The sequence below is a fragment of the Geotrypetes seraphini genome, chromosome 10 (genome assembly GCF_902459505.1).
Source record: "Geotrypetes seraphini chromosome 10, aGeoSer1.1, whole genome shotgun sequence".
Classification (NCBI taxonomy): Eukaryota; Metazoa; Chordata; class Amphibia; order Gymnophiona; family Dermophiidae; genus Geotrypetes; species Geotrypetes seraphini.
The window spans coordinates 141,732,137-141,752,927 of NC_047093.1; the positions used below are offsets into that span (position 1 = coordinate 141,732,137).

General features: G+C 41.6%; 1 protein-coding gene and 1 long non-coding RNA gene across 4 annotated transcripts in view; one reads left to right on the forward strand and one right to left on the reverse strand.

Moving 5' to 3' along the window:
- HSD17B14 (hydroxysteroid 17-beta dehydrogenase 14) overlaps positions 1-20,791 on the forward strand; it is a 22,138-nt gene continuing 1,347 nt past the window's right edge. Inside the window, exons 1-7 of one of the 3 annotated variants that reach the window (XM_033960122.1) lie at positions 1-182; positions 847-882; positions 1,356-1,453; positions 3,426-3,492; positions 3,576-3,667; positions 3,938-4,042; positions 20,689-20,788. In XM_033960122.1, coding sequence (XP_033816013.1) covers positions 83-182; positions 847-882; positions 1,356-1,453; positions 3,426-3,492; positions 3,576-3,667; positions 3,938-4,042; positions 20,689-20,788 — 598 coding nt within the window. In that variant the 5' untranslated portion in view covers positions 1-82. Of the gene's footprint in view, positions 183-845; positions 985-1,355; positions 1,454-3,425; positions 3,493-3,575; positions 3,668-3,937; positions 4,043-20,688; positions 20,789-20,791 lie in introns of those variants that run through there. The other 2 variants (XM_033960121.1, XM_033960123.1) reach the window with 2 other exon arrangements.
- The window catches only part of LOC117367523, an 18,420-nt gene continuing 13,446 nt past the window's right edge, over positions 15,818-20,791 (reverse strand). Inside the window, exon 3 of the long non-coding RNA XR_004540784.1 lies at positions 15,818-16,157. This is a non-coding gene — a long non-coding RNA (uncharacterized LOC117367523). The remainder of the gene's footprint in view (positions 16,158-20,791) is intronic.

The following is a 20,791-nucleotide window of genomic DNA, read 5'->3' on the forward strand; positions in this document are numbered from 1 at the left end:
TTGCTTCCGGACTCGGCTTCCCGCCCTGCTCTGCGGCGCTCAGCTGATTCCTCGTGATCTGCTCCGTCCAAAGTCCTCGCTCATGGCTTCAGCTGCTGCCGCCGGTCGGCGGTACTCGGAGCGCGTTGCCCTGGTGACGGGCGGCACTGGCGGCATAGGACGGGCCGTGGTGCGGCTCTTCGGTGAGAAGCTGCCGCCCCCGGGGCGCGCGGCAAACAGAGGTGGCACGCGGGGAGGGGGAGCTGCAGAGCACCCTATGGGGTCCCTGGGAGCAGTTGGACGGGTATCTAGGTGTCTGGGGGAAGATGGATTGTTGTTGTCCTGGGGGGACGGGGGGTGTTGGTGTTTATGTCTGGGAGGGGGGGCAGGTGTGGGTTTCTGTCTGGAGGAAGGGAGTATATGAGTGTTTTTGTCTGGGGGAGGGAGTGGGTTTGAATCTGGGAGAAAAGGGATGGGTGGGGTGGGGTGGATTTGTGTCTGGAGGAAGGGAATATATGAATGTTTTGTCTGGGGGAGGGAGTGGGTTTGAATCTGGGAGAAAAGGGATGGGTGGGGTGGGGTGGGGGTGGATTTGTGTCTGGAGGAAGGGAATATATGAATGTTTTGTCTGGGGGAGGGAGTGAGTTTGAGTCTGGGAGAAAAGGGATGGGTGGGGGTGGGTTTGTGTCTGGAGGAAGAGGGGGAGGGTGGGTGCTTTTGTCTGGGGATTGCAACTCAGTTCTTGTATTCTCAGGGCTGCAGATGACTCTCTTGGCGGGGGTGGCTTTAAGCCTCAGGATTCTGTTGACTGGGAGAGTGTCCTATACTGAAGCTTCTTCCTTACTCTCCCATTTCTTCTTCTCTTAGTTCAGAATGGAGCTCGGGTGGTGACCTGTGCAAAAGGTAAGCTTTAGCTCTCCCTGTTCCCGTCAGACATATATAAACCCGACCATGGAGCCTTCCCCTTGACTGCCAGGATCTCCATTGAGCTGCAGTGCTTTACTGGTGGGTGTTCTGATGTATTCAGTTTTGTAAATTGTTGTTATAATTTTATATTTTGTTCATTTTATAGAATTCTTTGATAATTGTTAGTTCCAGATTAATGAATCCGTTTACTTTATTTTGTTAACCCACCTTGAACCTGTATTTAGGGATTAGGCCGGCCTATTATAAATACCCGCCATCATCATCTTTCTGCATCATTTTGGCTGCTCTTTAACTAACTGTGGCAAAGTTCCTAAAAGTCTTGACTCCTGCAGAGTAAATCTGGAAGAGGAAGCACAAGCTGTGGAATTCTACCTGGGTGCTCATGTATCTCTGCTCTGCCCCCTAGTGCTGTAGTAATAGATGGTCTCCTCTTTACCTTGTTTCTGCAGAGGAGGCGGCAGGAGACCTGGAGAAGGAGATGAAGGCTATGGGGGTTGGGGAATGTTTTTATGTCACTTGTGATGTCACCAAGGAATGTGACATTAAGGTAAGCAGCTGTTCTTAAGTCGGATTTGTATGTAACTCAGAACTTGTAGATTTAAAGATTCTTGCTTCTTACCTCTGCTTCCAGCTCACAAAAGGGCCAACTGTCCCTACCAGTGTTCCCTCTAAGATACAGCATGCACAACCACACACTGTTCTTAATATGGCCGTACATCATTCCTAAACCTGCTACAGGAGAAGCGTAGGAGTCTATGCCACTGGAAATATTGTTCAATGAAATCAAATGAAGCTGCGACTGCATTCTTAAGTATGAGTCATACTTAAGTCGGGTGTCTGTAATCCTATCAACTGTTGTCCATATTTAATGGTTTAAGAACCTTATTGTAAACCACTTTGAATCCTTTGTTGAAATCTGCGGGATATAAGAAATTATGGTATGGTATGCGAAGGTGGCTCTGTGATACAGTGGCTTGGTGGATGGAAGATAATGTAGCTTGGGTGAGTTTCTCTGGTGTGTTCTAAGCCAGCAAAATATCAGCTTCTCTTGTCTTATTCTTCAGTTCCCTTTGTAGATTGATCTAATGCATTTCAGTCACATACATGTTTAAGTGAAGTAAGAAGGGTGAGGTTGTACGGAAATAAAAGATCTGCACCTTTAATTATCGCCCTGCTGCCTTGTGTCCATTATAACAGTGCTTCAATTGTATGCTGTATTCACGCTTTGTGTATCAGTGTGATGCCTGTATGGGGATCGGATGACAATCCTCCTTCAGCTTTCTGTGCTGTAGTCGTGCTTTACATATATTGGTGTGATGCCTGCATTGGTTTCTGATGATATCTCGCTCTTCAGCTGTCCATGCTGTTTTCAGGAAGTGTGGGGAGCCTATCGCTGCAGCAGCACCACCTCCCATCCTAGATTTGTAGGGATTTAAAAATGTTAAAAAGCAATCTATGAGCTGTGGTATGAAGTGGAAGGTGTGGTACCACAGTATTTTTATGATAACGTGGTTCATGGCACTGCATTCAGAGTTATCAGGATTCCTTCTCTCAAGTTCCAAGTTTATTAAAAATTTGATTTGATCATTTATCAGATTTCTAAGTGTTGTACAATGCCTTAAAATTGGGGATAATACATACAGCATATTTGAACACAGCACTAACACGACTTGGACAAACACTCAAAACAAGGTAAGGAGGGGAAAGAACTACAATAGTCACAGGACAGGAAAACATGGAAGGTCTTAGGGGGAATGTCCTTAGAGGGGGCAAAAAAATAATCTTAAGATCAGTCAAGAGATTGGGAAAAGGTAAAATGCAAAAGAGATCCTCTAAGGGGGCCTTATATTACATGACATTAGTGACTTCTATTCCGCCTGTACCTTGCAGTTCAAAGCGAATTGCATAAGAAGATGGTTGGACATTTCCAGGAGATTACATACTAGAGGCTTTGAGGAGTAATTGGGAAAGATAGCAAGAGGGGAGGGAGACACCGGAGAGATTGCGGGGAAGGGAGGGAGAGCTCTAAAGATAAAGAGAGTTAAGAGGACTCTAAAGATTTTTTGAATAGCAGAGTTTTGAGATCTTTTCGAAATGATTTAAAGTCTCTTGTTGCTGTCAGCAGGTTGGAGATAGAGGGGTCCAGTTTCGCTACCTGCGTCGCTAGGAGGGCGTCATACATCTTCTTGCGCTGAGTTCTCTTGAGTGGTGGGTAGGAGAATGGGGTCTGGGTTCTCCGTAGTCTGGTTTAGGCGGTTGTGTAGGTAGATAGGTGCAGTTCCGTTTAATGCTTTGAATAGTAGACAGTAGAATTTAAATTGAATTCGGCGGGCTCTTATACTTCGAAAGCGTCTTTAAATAAGAAACTTTTTAGGCTTCCTTCCAATCTATCTAAGGATGTTTCCTCTCTCAGGTAAGCTGGTAGGGAGTTCCAGATTTGTGGAGCTCCGTAGTCCTCACCTGAGCCCTGATTGTACTTTGATCATAACCTCCGATTTGTGTCCTCACTTCCTTTGCAGAGGCTGGTCGAGGAAACCCTGAAGAGGTTTGGACGACTGGATTGCCTAGTGAACAACGCAGGCTGGCGTAAGTTCATTCACCCCTACGCCTGAAGTCATCCCTGATCCTGCCCATTAGACAGGTATCCTCAGGGTTGTCTTTCTTTCCAGATCCCCCAGAGCAGATGATCGATGATACCAGTGCTGATGACTTCCGTGCCCTCTTAGATTTCAACCTGCTCAGCTGCTTCCTGACGGCCAAGGTGAGTCTGTACTGATGCCTCTCACAGCACTTGAAGAGTTGAAAAAAATGTGAAAAATATATTAACCCCCACTGAAACAGATCCTCACAAGGTTAATGTAATAATTTCAATGCCTAGGTGAAAGAAAAGATCTCAGAATACCACCCCTTTGGTTATTCAGTGGTAAAGGGTATCTTTCATCGATCAGAAACCTTGCGAGGATCTCTCTCAGCACTCACCCATCCATGTTTCCCTTCCCTCACGACCATCTCCACACTCTTTCTTTTCCAGTACTCCTTACCCCACCTGCGGAAAACCCAAGGCAACATCATTAATGTGTCCAGCCTGGTTGGGATCATCGGGCAGAGCCACGCTATCCCTTATGTCTCCACTAAGGTATTGATGGATAGCGAAGTTTCTTATCTGTAATGGGGGGTTCTCTGAAAACAAACAGGGAAAGCAGCCACACTAGCGACATCTCTGACACCAATTCCTCAGCTTGAATCTGAGAAAACATGGCACGGTCAGGGAGGGAGAGGGGACGACACCCTGTGCTGTCAGAAAGCTGAGGGCTGAAGCATTACTGTCTTTATAGTGGACACTGTGTGTGAGGATGCTACCTGCCACAAAATCCCAGCTAATAGTTGGTTATAATTGCAGCACATGTCCCATGCTTGCCTCATAAGAACATAAGCAGTGCCTCTGCCGGGTCAGACCAGAGGTCCATCCCGCCCAGCAGTCCGCCCCCGCGGCGGCCCAACAGGTCATGACCTGCCTTAATCACCAGAAGGGGCCCCCTTGCCCCCTAGGTTTCTCATCGAAGTCCTATCTTCCCATCAATGTCCTAACCCTCCGGCCTTGCACCTGCACGACCTGGTGAGCTGTCTATACTTATGCAACACCCCAGCACCTCCCTCAGTACCCCACGATCCCCTTTTCCCTCAGGAATCTGTCCAATCTCTGTTTGAATCCCTGTACTGTACTCTGCCGGATCACTTCCTTCGGGAGCGTATTCCATTTGTCCACGACCCTTTGGGTGAAGAAAAACTTCCTTGTATTTGATTTGAACCTATCTCCCTTCAGTTTCCCCCTCGTACCTGTCGTCCCTTTTAGTCCTTAAATGAGTTCAGGTCCTTGTTTTTTGTTAGATTCTCCTGCTTTCTTTTGAAGATAGTGTTCAACTGGTGAGTAAAGCCGTTAGCCAGCTCTTTTTTAATTCTTGCTGTGACCTTGTGTCCCTTGTTACCTCTTAAGCGAATAGGAAAAAGAGTTATGGTGGAGATACCTTTCTCCGCTCCACATCAGTCATGCATCTGACAGCAAGAACTCTGGTTCTCCAAACCTCCTGCCTCAATAAATGGTCCCATCTCATTCCCTATATACCTGTCTAGTGCAAGGATCTCTTAGATATTCTTTGGAGAAATCTTGAACATTCAATTGGGTTGTGGCCCTCAAAGACCAAGATTATCCACTCTTGTTATAGAAAGACACACACTCTGCAGACAGTGTCTCGAGTCGTACTCCACATGCATTCCCCGCATGTCTGACTTTTTCTAGCGTTTTGTCTCCTCCAGGTGGGCGTTTCAGTCATCCACTGCCCTTCCCATGAAAAATTCCTGATGTTCTTCCATCTTGTGATCCCAAGTTCTGAACTTCCTCCCACTGGCAAACAATGCACATCTCAATCATTAATATTGTTGATATGTTTGAATTTCTGTGTCATTCCGCCGTCTCTTCTTTCCTCTGGGACGGGGATCCTCGATTCCAACCCTCAAGATCCACAACCCAGCCATGTTTTCAGGATTTCCACAATGAAAATGCACTTCTCCATCCAAATTCATGGGTTTAGGACTTGTGACTTTGGTTATTCACAAGTTTCTAAACCCTGACCCACCCCCGCCTCCCGGACCTCTCCACACTACCTGGTGGCCTAGCGGTGAAGCGAGGCAGGAGCGATCTTCCTATGCTCCTGCCCCGTACTGTCTCCATGGTGGTTCAGGCATCCACCACCGTTTCCCTAGCCCAGTATTCCCTGCTGGTCCTGAGACTTCCCACTCACAACATCATATCCTGCACGGAGATAGGAAATGTTGCACACCTGTAACAGGTGTTCTCCGTGGATAGCAGGATACAACAGCCACACATGTGGGTGACGTCACAGCGGACGTTGCCGATCGGCCCTTGTCAAAGAGCTCAAAATGAACTTTAAAGTTCTGAGCTCCTGCCCTAGTTCCCTACCCACACGTAGTTATTAGCAACAGAACACCCACTATAACTTCAGTTAAATATCATAGCTTAAAATGAAATAAATAGTGATAAATACTAATAAATTCAGCATGGGTAGGGATTGGAGCCATTGTGTGGCTGTTGTATCCTGCAGTCCACGGACAACACCTGTTACAGGTGTGCAACATTTGCTTTCTCCATGTGGAGATTCCCAAGCTGAGGGTTGTATTGAGACCAGATATAACAGAGGAGGAGGTTAGCTGAATTCAATAACAGCTATTTATTTCCAGAACAGTAAACAAACATATTGCAACATATTGTACATATTATATTAAATGTGTTCTTTTGTAACTACAACAGGCAAATAATCCTGATTCACAGGTTGCTTTAAAGTCTAAACGGTAATTACATTACATTACATTAGTGATTTCTGTTCCGCCATTACCTTGCAGGTCAAGGCGGATTACATCCAAACTAAAACAAGAATTACATTCAAACTTTGAAGGAATAAAATAAGTGATGACTTAAAATTAATAAAAATGTCGGGTAGAAGAGTTACCAACAGGAAGTAGAAGTCTTTAGGAGATAGGAATAGGGTAAATTATGGGGTTTCAGATAACGTTTGGTAAATATAAGAATATTAGAGAGTATTAAGGGTATAGAGAGTGTTGGATGTTGGGTTGGGACTGGTCGTGCTGGATAGGTTTTATGTATTTTTTGAAGAGTATGGTTTTAGTATCTCTCTTAATGTTTAACAAATGTACAAGGATCACTCCAAGTTGCCGCTCTACATATATCTTGTAATGGTTCATTTCTTAAATAGGCAACAGTAACAGATTTTGCTCTGAGTTTATGAGCAGTTACTCTAAGGTTTAATGGTTGATTCTTATAACAGTATGATTTGCAATCTGATGGGCATCTTCCTCTTGGAAACTGGTTTACCAAAAGTTGAAGGATTATATGATACGAATAATTGTGAAGGACGATTTTGTGAAGATGTTCTATAAAGGTAAGTTTGAAGAACTTTACCACAGTCCAATTCACGAGGAGTTGCATTATCATTATTTGCAAAAAAATGTAGGAAGTGCTATTGGTTGGCTGTTATGAAAGGATGAAACAACCTTAGGTAAAAATCTCGGATGTGTTCTTAGTAGCACTTTATTCGGAAAGAACCGAATATACGGATGGTAGTGTACAAGAGCTTGAATCTCACTTATCCTACGTGCCGATGTAATGGCAATTAAAATATCTCACTTGGAAAACACTATTCCTAAGTCCATAGTATTCAAATCAGCAAATGGAGGGTTAATTAATGCTTCAAGCACTATATTGAGACTGGTGGTGGTAAATTTGGCCGATGCTTCAGTAATAGACCTCTCAAAAACCTAGACACAACAGGATCCTATGAAATAGGATGCTGCAATATTTGATCGTGGAATGCTACTGTTGCAGAAAGATGCGCTCTCACTGGCGAAACCGAGAACCCAGATTTGGATAGATGGAGATGGTACTGTAAGTAAAACTGGAATTGAACAAGTGGACGGATTGGTTGATTTATCAAAACACCAGGATGAAAATCTTTGCCATTTAAGAGCATAAGCTCTTCTAGTTGATGGTTTTCTGGAATGACTCAGAATCTGCTCAACCTCTAGTGTTAGCTTTAAATTGGCATAAGGCCTCCATTCAGCTTCCTTGCCATTAGTGATAGTGAACGGAGGTTTGGGTGGAGGGTTGATCCTCAGTTTTGAGATATGAGATCCGGGCGGGTCGTCAGTCGAATAGGTGGTTTCACTTGAAGTTGGCGGAGTGTTGAGAACGTTTGTCGAGGCCAATGGGGTGCCATCAAAATGCAGTGGGATCGATCTTGACAGATTTTTATCAGGACATTTTGAATAAGAGGAAGTGGCGGGAACGCATAAAGGAGGTTTTCAGACCATGTTAGGGCAAAGGCATCTTTGATTGGGGGTTGGGTATCCAAATGTTTTTTTGCACCTGCTATTGGTAAAAAAGCGGGAGTAGCTATTCTTATAAATAAGAAGTGTATTGCGGATTTCAAGTTAATAAAATTTGATTCTTTAGGAAGATGGGTACATATTAAAATGGTTCTGAGAAATACAACCCTGGATTTATTTAATTTATATGCTCCTAACTCAAATCAAATGGAGTTTTTCAAACAAATCCAACAGATATTACTACCACTGGCTGCTTCTAATTTAGTAGTAGCTGGAGATTTCAATGCTGTAATGGATCCTATTTTGGATAAAAAACCAAGTAAAATTATGAAATCGTTAGGCTTAGACAATTTGATACAATCTTGTGATTTAGTTGATATATGGCGTATTCTTCATTTTAATGATCAGGAATATTCTTTTTGTTCTCAGGTCCATAAATACTTTTCAAGAATTGATTATATATTTGTTTCTAATAATATAGCACAAAGAGTGATGAAAGCAATTATTGATCCTATTATTATTTCAGATCATGCTGGTGTGTGGATTGATCTGCAGAATGATATACCAATATATTCTAAACCAATTTGGAGATTTGACAATACTTTGCTTGCAGATATGAACTTTATAGAAGATTTTAAAGTAAAAATGAATGAATTTTTTCAAATTAATAATTCAGAGAATATAAATATTGAAATTCTATGGGATGCTTATAAAGCAACAATGAGAGGAAATATTATATCATACTCTGCATATATGAAAAAACAACTTAAAAAACAATATACAGAATTGGAGCAAGAAATTAAACTATTAGAACAAAAATTAATTGTTAAATGGGAACATGATATATTGCAGAAATTATTAAAAACAAAAGTTAAATATAATGAGATTTCTTCTCAATTTGTAAGGAAAGATATGTTCTATCGGCAGGTGCAGTATTATGGAAATTCAAATAAGGCTGAAAGATTATTAGCAAATTTTCTTAAAGCAAAAAAAAGAAAATCCAAGATTATTGCAATTAAAGATAAACGGGGCAATACACACACTAACATTAAGGATATTATAAAACAATTTCTTGATTTTTATAAGGATTTATATTCTTCTGATACTTATGAAAATAAAGAACAGGATGGATTAGAGTTTTTAAAATCATTTGTTGGACCAAATATACCGGATCATATAAAAAGAAGTTTAGAAGAACATATATCTTTAAAAGAACTAGAATCAGCATTCTAGAAAGCTCTTAGAGTTGGATCCGCTCCAGGTGGAGATGGTTATACTGTTGAATTTTATAAAACATTTCAAAATATTTTATTATCATATCTATTAAATTTATATCAGTATCAGATAAATAATGGAAATATATCAGGTACTATGGCTGATTCTGTCATTATTGTCTTGCCAAAACCAAACAGGGATCTGACAATGGTATCAAATTACAGGCCTATATCTTTGTTGAACGTAGATGCTAAATTGATTGCTAAAGTGCTAGCACTAAGACTAGCAAAAGCTCTTCCTTTTATTATTGATGTACACCAAACAGGATTTGTTGCTAAAAGACACTCTTCACATAACACTAGATTGGCATTTCATTCTTTAAATTTAGCAAAAAATATGAATGATCCAGCATTTCTAATATCGTTAGATGCAGAAAAAGCATTTGATAGAGTGGAATGGAATTTTATGTATCAAGCTCTAGAATGGTTTGGTATAGGACCTGGTTTTATTAAAATGATTCAAACGGCAGTTCAGGGATCCAAGATGGCGTCAGGCTGGACGCGCTGAGATGCCGCTCTGAAGATTTTTCTTCTAATAATTTTCAAGCGGTTAATTACTTACCCGATGCCTAAACGGAGGGGCCGTAGTGCCGCTGGTGCCTCGCGGCCCACGGCCACCCCCGCGGCTGGTGACATCGGGGAACTCATCAGACGGATGCAGGGCTTTTTTTCGGCGTCGGAGGGAGGCCCGCAGAGGAGTAGCGGCGTCAGTGAGGCCGTGGAGATTCCTCCGGGATTGGAGACATCTTTGAGCCCCGACGTTAGGGCGCCGCCCCCGCAACCTCAGCTAAGCAGCTCTCCAAGGGGTAAGGTAACCCCGGAGGTCGGGGTCTTGTCTTCCCCTGAGGCAAGTAGTCCATCACAGAGCCTGCTGACAGGAGCTCCTATGGATATGAGCTCCTTTGAAGAAGCTGAGGGGGAATCATCTGAGAGGCGAGTTAACCTTCAGGGACAGCGACAAGTTATTCAACTGGACGGTGAGCACTATGACATTTCTTTACCTATAATTTCTCTGGAAAAACCCTCAGAAGTAACTCTGGACTCACTATGGGATCTTATGGCCGGACTAGTGAAGACCATAAGTCCCAAACTTCAGTTAATTGAGGGGAAATTATCTCAACATTCTACTGAACTTAAAGAACTGAAAAATGATATGACTGCCTCTAATTCCTCTGTTCAAAAGCTTGAACAGGACATTAAATCATCCAAACAATTACAGGAAACTTTAATGAAAGACAATATCAATCTTAGAAGAAAGATGGAGAACTTAGAAAATAACTCCAGATACAATAACTTAAGAATCATTAATTTTCCTAGGCTTCCACTGACACCTCCTAGAGAAATGTTTAAAAGATATTTTCTTGAAGTTTTGGGGGCCTCAGAAGATTCATTACCTCCTTTATCACGAGTCTATTATTTACCTAATAAGATTAAATTACCAAAAAAGCCGTTGGATCAAGGACTATTGGATGTATCAGAGTTATTGGAAAAATCAGATAAAGAGGTTGTAGAATCGAGCACTTTGATTATAACAGTAGCTCTCTCTATTGATAAAGTATGGTTGTTAAAACTGTTCTTTAAAAATAGACAGAAAGAATTTATGGGTTGTAAAGTGCAGGTATTTCCTGATTTATCACGAGAGACGCAAAAGCGTCGTCGTGAATTTCTTTTGTTGAAGCCAGGTGTTATATCTTTGGGTGCTACTTTTTATTTGCGACACCCTTGTAAATGTATAGTGCATCACCGATCAGTTAAATATGTTTTCTTTGAGCCTAATCAGTTGACTTCTTTTTTAGCGCTCTCCCGATTGGAGGTAGAAAAATCATAAGCTCTATGACTATTGGTTAATCCCAGCAATCAGCCTTCCAGCTAACTTTATGAAAGAGTGTACATTAAGTTCAATTCTTCTATCTTTGTTTTATTTATAAGAAATCTTGGATCCAAATTTGAGGACTTGAGCATTTTAGTTAATACATGATTTAATGTTATTGGAATGTTTCTTGCTTTATGTAGAATTGCTAATTTGCTTTCTGTACAAGGTATTCTTGATTATATGATTTGAAAATCAATAAATATATTTAAACATAAAATGATTCAAACATTGTATAGCTCCCCTGGAGCACGATTAAATATAAACAATAATTTATCGAATAGATTTGACTTGCTAAGGGGAGTTAGACAAGGATGTCCTTTATCTCCCTTACTTTTTGATATCGTTCTTGAACCCTTATTAATTGCAATCAATCAAACTAAGGAAATAAAGGGAATCACATTTTCTAATTGGGAATTTAAACTATCTGCATATGCAGATGATATTTTACTATATTTAAGAGAACCAGGGGACACCATTCCATGTTTACTTAACTTAATAGAAAAGTTTGGAAAATTTTCTGGATATAAAATCAATTGGGAAAAATCTGAAGTTCTTCCAATTAATGTCCATTGTACCAAAGGATTATTTGACTCGTATTCATTTAAATGGAAAGAGGAAGGACTAAAATATTTAGGAATTCTTATAAAAAATACAATTGATGACACAGTAAAAGAGAATGAAAAACTTTTATTAAAAAAAATAACAGAAATGTGTGAGCAATGGAATCCTTTACATCTTTCTTGGTGGGGAAGAGTCCAAACAATTAAAATGATGATTTTGCCTGTGGTTTGTTATCAAATGAGTATGATCCCAACATTTTTCCAGGGGTCATTTTATAAAAAGTTAAACAGTGTACTTACAAAATTTGTTTGGTTTGGGAAAAGACCCAGAATCGCTTTAGCATCATTACAAAAAACAATCAAGGAGGGAGGGGTAAATTTTCCAAATTTCTATAGGTACCATCAATCCTATATTTTAAGACAGGGTATGTATTGGATCCTCCCAGATCTCATGGAAAATGTACCTGACTGGTTATACTTAGAATGGCGGCTCATGTTCCCTCTACATCTAGAACATCTAATTAGTATAACAATGCCTAGGAGATATAAAGACAACAGAATTCTACTAGATACATGGAAAACACTAAGATTTATTAGCAATATATCACCAGATCCATTGGCTAAATCATTAAATCAATCCATTTGGGTAAATTCCAGGATCAAAATTGGTGGATTCAAAATAGTATGGAAGCAATGGATAATTGCAGGTATACGATCTCTAAATGATGTTATAGCAAATGGATCACTGCTTAGTTTTTCACAATTGCAACATAAATTTGGATTGGACAAGAAACAATATTTTAAATGGATGCAATTGAAGCATGCTATTCAGGAAGGGTTCCCTGAATGGAAGAATCTTAACAATCAGTATAGTTTGCAAGTCCTTTGCTTTCAGGCGGATTTTATAGGACACCAAGCCGCTAAATGGTATAAGATTTTATATGGATTTTTAAACAAAAAAAAGAGAACAGGACTTAGGGACATTTGGAGTATTGAGATAGGACAGATAATTTCTCCATCTCAATGGCAAAAATTTTGGTCCTGGAGAATACATACTACAAGGTCAGCATCTATGAGCCAAACATGGATGTTTTTGTTACACAGAGTTTTATGGACCCTTACGCGGTTACAAAAAGTAGATAGTAATAGTTCTAATAGATGCTGGCATTGTAAGATAGAAGTGGGGACATTAGATCATTTACTTTTCTTTTGTCCTTGTATTAATACTTTTGGGAAATCAATTTGGCCCCAAATTAATAATTTATTAGAAAATCATGTTGGACTCTCATATGATACAATATTATTTGGAACAGCAATGAGAACTCAAAGTCCGATATCTGCAAACAATAATAAACTTTTGTTAATATTGACAGGGGTCGCCATTCAGCAAATTACTCAGAATTGGAAAGATTACACTAAATTAAATTACACTTTCTGGTGGAATTCAATTTGTCATATATACAAAATGGAAAAAGTGATGGCATTACAACAGGGGTATATTCATAAGTTTAATAAAATTTGGAGACCATTGACTAATTTCTCTAATGATCAGATATCATAGCACATGTATAGAGCATATAGGGGGGGTGGGGAGGGAAAACTTTTGTAAGTTTATTCTGATATAAAATTCTGATAAAGGGATTTCTTTACTTTACAATATAAGAATATTTATTAGTAATTTCAAGTGTTTAATACAACTGTTTGTATTACATATATTTCACTTGATGTAAGAAATAAAAAAGAATAAAGATTTATAAAAAAAAAAAAAAGCTGTGAACTGACGGAATCTTTGAACAGAAGTGTGCATTTTCTATTGTATGGGGATGCAAAGAGATCTATCTTTGGGACTCCTAACTTTCGAATGATTAAGGAGAACACAACTGGACGCAGGGACCATTCGTGAGGTAGAAGATGTCAACTGAGGGAATCTGCTAACGATTGTCTACTCCCGGAAGGTATATTGTAGAAAAATGTTGCCAGATCCTCATTGCCTCCTGACTATTGCTGCCTGATTCAGGAAAAAAAAATTCGATTCGATTCAGCCTATTGAATCGATTTTTCGATTCGATTTTCCTGCCCAATTGGGTGTTTGTTTTTTTTTAAACATCCTGGTGGGTATATTTTATAGCCTCTTCACCCCCTTTGCCCTCTCCTAACCACACTGGCGCCGTGATGCAAACAAAATAAACAAAAAAGATTTTTCCTCTCTCTGTTAAATCCTAGTTCACGTTTGCGGTCTAACACCAGCTCTGGCAGGATACACGTTTCAAATCTGACATATTGTAATCACAAAACAGAAAATAAAATTAGTTTTTCTACCTTTTGTTGTCTGGTCATTATTCAAATCTTGTTAGTTACCTGATTGTCCATCTGAACTTGCACTACACTTCTCCCTCCGTATTCGCAGGGGATGTGGGCGGACCATAGGCGCGAATATGGAAAACCTGGAAATAACTTTTTATGTTATTCGCAGTTTTCAGAAAACGTTTTTATTATTGAAACCGTGAATAACTTTTCAGGGCTTGGCGCAGAGATTTCAGTACTTGGAGCAGGCAAGCAGCGATTCCCAAAGAATTAAGGGCTTGGAACAGGCAAGTAGCGATTCGCAAAGAATTTAGGGCAAATAGCAGGCAAGCAGCGATTCCCAGCGATTTTCTCCATGCATGCTGGGAAGAAGCCTTTCTCTCTATGGATGCTGGGAAGCAGCGTTTTTCTCAGTGCACACTGGGAAGCAGGAAAGCAGCAATTTTGTGGGAGAAAGTATGGAAGCAGAGATTTTCAGAGTGAATGGTAAGTGATAAACTTTTTTATTGGTACAGTAAAAGGAAAAATAACTTTAATGATGATGTAATTTGGGGGGGGCGGAGTCAGCAGCCGAAAAATTACAAATAAGTGAATCCGCAGATATGGAAACCGCGGATGCGGAGAGAGAATTGTACTTTGTTTGCTAGTTGAGGCAAGAATACTTTCAGAGCATAATATACTGCTCAGATCTCCAGACAATTGATGTGATAATGGCTCTCTTTGAGGGACCAGAGGCCTTGAGTGTTGAATTGAGAGGTATGCACCCCCCATCCTTTGTGGGAGGCATTCATAGTGATTGTTATTTGTGGCTTGGGAGCATGAAATAACTTGCCTCTTATGAGGATGTTGGATTGGCGCCACCAATTCAGGGCATTTCTGGTCTCGTCTGTCATTGGAACAATATCTGAAAGTTGTTGGTGATATTGGTTCCATTTGGATTTTAGGTCCCACTGAAGAGGATGCATGGATTAATTGTAGCAGGGTGATCTGACGAGGCATTGGTAGATAGGCTGACGCTAAGGGAGTTTACAGGAATGCTCCTATGTACTCCAGTGATTGTGTCGGTTGAAGGACTGATTTCTCGTAATTGATGAGAAGACCCAAGCAATTCATGAGATGGATTGTCTTTGATAGGGATAGCTGTACTGCCTGAGAGAATGGAGCCACTATAAGCCTATCATCTAGATAAGGAAATATATTGACATCTTGTTGGCTTAGATGTGCTGTAACTACTGCCATGCATTTTGTGAATATTCGAGGCACTGAGGAGAGACCAAAGGGTAGCACTTTGTATTGGAAGTGCTGATTGTTGCACTTGAAACGAAGGAATTGTCAAAATGTTGGGCAAATTGGAATATTTTCATAGGCATCTTTGAGGTCTAGAGAGATCATCCAATCGTTCCTGCGTAGCTGGGGAAGAATAGTGAAAAGTTTATTCATCTGGAATTTTTCTTTGAGGATATGAAGATTCAGGCCTCGGATGTCTAGAATTGGTCTGGGACCTCCCTTTTTCTTTGGTATTAAGACATATTGGGAATAAAATCCCTGATCTGTAAGGGTACAGGTTCTATGCAGTTTTCTTTTAGAAGGTTGGAAATTTCCTGACTTAACACCAGAAGTTGTTCCTGAGGCATCTGATAAATTTGCAGCTTGCCAAATTTTGGAATTGATGTTAAGCGAAGCCTGTAACCATTCTGGATTATTGACAAGACCCACTGGTCCATCGTTATTTTTTTTTTTTTTAATCAATAAATGTTTATTGAAAAAATTTGTTTTTTTTTTTTTCCTTGTGAAAATATACAAACCAGAATATAAATATCAGGGACAACAACAAATGGGAAAGCAAGCATATAAAAAAGCTCCCAATTCACAAAACGCTCCCCCAGCAGTACAAACAGTAGAAGTTGCTCCCAACAAATCCAATCAGCCCCCAGTATTTATCGTTAACCAGAACTCCACAATACCCCCCCCCCACCCCACCAACTCCATGACCCTCAGAGAGGGACTCCCTGTGGTTTCTTCAGGGAAGTCCCCCTGTACACAATCCCTCCCCCCTCAGAAAGAAGCTCAATGTAAAGATTCGATTTTTGCTAATATTCTTGTCCAAGTCCTGGTGTAAGTATAATAGTACCCATGTCGTTTTGCAATAGATAATTCCATATGAAAAATAAACTGAAGCTTCAAAGTCCAATCCAAATGAGTAGGTGCCAGTCCCTGTTTCCAATGAGCAGCAATCAAGCATTTTGCTGCCGCCAAACCCCGACGTCGGAGCTTAGTCTGCCAAGAACATTGACTAACATTATAAAGGCCTAATGGACATCCCTGTGGAGAAAAAGGCAATGAAATCTGTAACAAGTGTGATAAACATCCCACAACAGTCCTCCAAAGGGGCTTTAAAATTGGACAATCCCACCATACATGTAAAAAGGTCCCCCTAGCCACCCCACATCTCCAACATAAGGCAGATACATTAGGAAACATATGATGGAGACGGTCAGGTGTGTAATTGGTCCATCGTTATTTGAGACCACTGAGAATGAAAAGGAGGTCAGACGACCTCCCACTGGACCTATTTAAGATGAAGTTGGGCCAGCATCAAAAGTTTGGTGCAGGTTTCTGTTGAGAAGTTGCGGACTGTTTTAATGGTTTTCTTTCCCTTGGCCTTTGTCTATTATTTTGTTGATACGGTTGTTTGTTATATTTGTATCTGCTATAATTATAATGTTGGTTATATCTTTTAAAAGGCATTTTAGTACCATAACGATTGTAGGACTTTTTTTGTGGAATGAATTGCTGCTCTATATTTCCTTGTGCTAGACCTTGCAAAGTAGTATTGTTTTCCTTTAATTCTGAAAATATTGCCTCAACCTTTTTGCCAAAGTTTATCATGAGCATCCTCTCTGATGCGCGGATCCAGGCCATACGTCTCCCTGCAATGGCAGCTGCTCTTGACGCAGTGTTATATGTGTCAGATGAGGTGTGAAGTAGATATTTAATGCACTCCTGAAGGTCTGGGAGCATGGTTGATTGTTCTAGCTGCTCAATTAGCTCAAATAGGTATTGAGTAATGTGAAATTGATGATTGGCAGTGCGGCATACTAACATGGCGTTTTGAAAATCTTTTCTAGAAACAAGGTCTAGAAGCTTGCGGTCCCTGCCAGGTGGAGCATTGGTGACACTATGGGTAATTTTAGCACACTTAAGTGCTGATTCTATAATAACAGAATGCTGGTGAGACAGCTGGAGTTTTTTGTGTCCCAATGCTGACTGAACTTTATATTTAGTGTCTATACCTTTCCTTGTAGATTGGGATGCAAGAGGTTCCTGCCAGATGGCCGTCTGATGCTCTAATAGATGCTCATGCACAGGTAATGCAATGAGTATCTTGGGTACTTCTAAATGCTTTAAGGCAGGGCTGCCCAAGTCCGGTCCTTGAGATCTACTGGCAGGCCAGGTTTTCAGCATAACCACAATGAATATGCATGAGAGAGATTTGCCTGCACTGCCTTCTTGGTATGCAAATCTCTCTCTCATGCATATTCATTGTGGATATCCTGAAAACTTGGCCCTGCCAGTAGATCTCAAGGACCGGACTTGGGCAGCCCTGCTTTAAGGTATTTATTTCTGGGATCAGGCTTGTGTGAAATTGGCAAGGCTAATTGTTTGGCCACTTTTTGTAGGATAGGAGGTGTCCTCTGGTGAATCCTGGCTTTCTGGCATAGGCGGAGAAGGGTCAGATAATAAGTTTGGAGTTGTGACTTGGTCTGACGAAGTTTGGGGCGGCGAGTCAGATGATGAGTTAGTGACCGGCAGTGGAGTTACCGTGTCGGATGGAGGTGGTTGATTCTCTTGAAATACTTTGGGAGTGATAGGTTGCAGAGTTGCATTGGGAGATTGCATACCATAGTGTGACTCTAAAAATTTCCTCCATAACTCGGGTAATATTTTTGTTATAGAATTAGAATCTATTTGATGTTGCTGTAAAGGAGTTGACACTAAAGGGTCTGAAGGTAAACTGTCATAGCCCAAAAGACATGGAGGAGACAATGACAAAGGCTGAGGAGACAATGATAGGTGTTTCTTCTTTTGTGCACACTTCCTCTTAGGAGGTGAAGGAATTGGATCAGAAAGAGAGCTCTTTGTGTTTGCAGCAGAATCTGAGTCTCCAGTTGCAGAGCTATGGTGTCTACTGCTGCTCCTGACGTGGTGGGAGGAGTCTTTGTTTGTGTAGTCCCTCCTCCTGATGACGTCCAGTATGGTGAAGTCCCTCCTCCTGATGATGTCGACGTTTCTCTGATTGATGCTTCTGCTGCTGCTCTGCTGGATAATGATTTGCATGGGTTCATAGACAACGGCGCGAAAGACAAAGGTGCGTCCGGACAATTGAGCGCAGCGCGGAGGCGCGCGCCTCTCTAAATTACAGTTTTTAGGGCTCTGACGGGGGGGTGGGTGGGGGGTGAACCCCCCCACTTTACTTAATAGACATCACGCCGGTGTTATGGGGGGTTGGGGGGTTTACATTTTACTGTAAACTTAACTTTTTCCCTAAAAACAGGGAAAAAGTGAAGTTTTCAGTAAAATGTGGGGGGTTACAACCTCCCACACCCCCCACAATGCCCCCACAACGTAGCACGATGTCTATTAAGTAAAGTGGGGGGGTTCCCCCCCCACACACCCCCATCGGAGCACTAAAAACAGTAATTTAGAACGGCGCGCGCCTCCGCGCTGCGCTCAATTGTCTGGGCGCGCCTTTGTCCTGGCGCGCTTTTGACCTGACACCATTTGCATGACGTCGATAGTCGGTGTCTTTCCGTTGATTGACGTCTTAATTGAACCTCTGACGGATAAGGATAAGCATGGTGTCTATGACGCCGATAGCCTTGCTCCCTATGACGCCTTTGCTCCTCTCTTGGATGACGCCGATGTCCCGCAGCTGCTGGGTGGTGCCGGCGTCGGTATTCACAGGAGTCTGAGTCTGAGCTTGTGGGCCGTGAAGCACGGTGTGCGCGATGCCGGCCGGCGTCTTTACTCACTTCCCCCTGCTGTAGATTAAGCTCTGGAGGTAATTTTTGCTGTGATGGGGGGTCACATTAAAATTTGCCGACCTTGTGGGCAGAGAAGATGAAGCGCACGGGCGAGCATAAGCAGGGTCTTGGAGGAGGAGCTTCCATTCTCTCTAGCCTTGCGTGCTCGTTTAGTTAGAGCATCACACTGCAGACACGAGTTTGAATCGTGCTGCAATCCTAAGCACTTGAGGCATTGTTGGTGCGGATCTGTGATAGACATTCTTGCCGCACAAGTTGAACAGGACTTAAATCCTGGTTTCTTTTCTGTTGTAGACCTCACGGGTATGTTTGAAATCGCGGCTGCAATTAGGCTAAAAACGCAGTTGAAACTGCTTATAATAGTGTTTAAAATTGCAGGTAAAACTAATAAAATGACAAGGGCACGTTTGGCCGTCTGACCGCTGTGGCGGTTAGAAAATAACTGAAGCTATAGTGAGTGTTCTGTTGCTAATAACTACGTGTGAGTAGGGAACTAGTGCATGAGCTCAGGACTTTAAAGTTCATTCTGAGCTCTTTGACAAGGGCCGATCGGCAACGTCAGCTGTGACATCGCCCACATATCCTGCTTGTCCACGGAGAACTTCTTTTATCTTTTTTTCTCTTCCTTTTATTAAAACCCTTGGGGGATTTTTCTCCTAATTTTTATATTACCAGGACCTAGCATTACTGGCTCTGGGTCAGGGCTGTGCGTTAGGGTTGCCTCCGGGACCCTGTGGATCACAGTATGTGTAGGAGCTAGTAATACACCGAAGTGGTGTTTTGTGAAAGCGTGTGTAAGTCAATTACATTACATTACAGATTTCTATTCCGCCATTGCCTTTCGGTTCAAAGCGGATTACAAAAAGAGTTCTGGAAGAAGGGTTACAACGTTAGATCAGAGAAGGTTTCCAAGAGAGGGAAAAGTAGGATCTGGGGTTAGGGAGGGGATGGTAAGAGGGGGGTTAAGCTTTATCATGGTATTAAGCTTTATTAAGGGATTTCTTGAAGAGTATAGTTTTTATTTCCTTTCTGAACATCTTGTAGTCTGGGGTTGTTGTCAATAGATTGGAGACTTGGTTGTCTATCTTCGCTGCCTGAGTGGCCAGTAGTCCGTTGTATAGTTTTTTCCGTTTTAGTTCTTTGATTGGGGGGGTAAGTGAATGGGGTGTGTGTTTTTCTATGCCTGGTAGAGGTGGTTTGGATGAGGCGGTCGTTTAGGTAGGTTGGGCTGTCTCCATTTATAGTTTTAAATAGCACATTGATGCAAGAAGAGAGCGGTTTGTAGGGTATTGTACATTATGGACGCCTGCAGTTACTTCTGGTACTGATGCTGGCTTATGCCAGTATTCAGTAATGGAATCCAGCTGCCTAAACGGAGGTGTCCACTTAAGAGAATAGACCCTAAAGTGATCGCATTAAACACCAGCTGTAATGCCTTTTCTGCTGGAGCCCTGAACGCCACCTCTGTAGAACGCTGATCCCCAGCTAATCATGGAAGCGTAAGCCCTGGCCCAGATGTTCAACTGGGGACCTTCTATACTGCTATTGAACTATAGTACCAGCTCTGAATCTCCCTATTCATTGGAAAAAAAAAATATTTCCTGTGCCTTTTTTCATACCTTCAAGTTACAGTATTTGTCTCGATCCTGTCCAGGGTATAGATACACCAGGGTATAGCTATCACAGTTACTATTTAGGCTGCTGGCAGTGTTTTAAGAGGAATGAGCTTGCATTGGACCATGTCGGAATGAGGCGACTCGCAGTTTTGTGGCATTCATTTTTATATAAAAGCTTCTCTTTATTTACAGGGAGCCATCACAGCGATGACAAAAGCCATGGCCGTGGACGAAAGCAAGTATGGAGTTCGTGTGAACTGGTGCGTCTGCATCTCAGGGCCACGCTCCCTAGGTC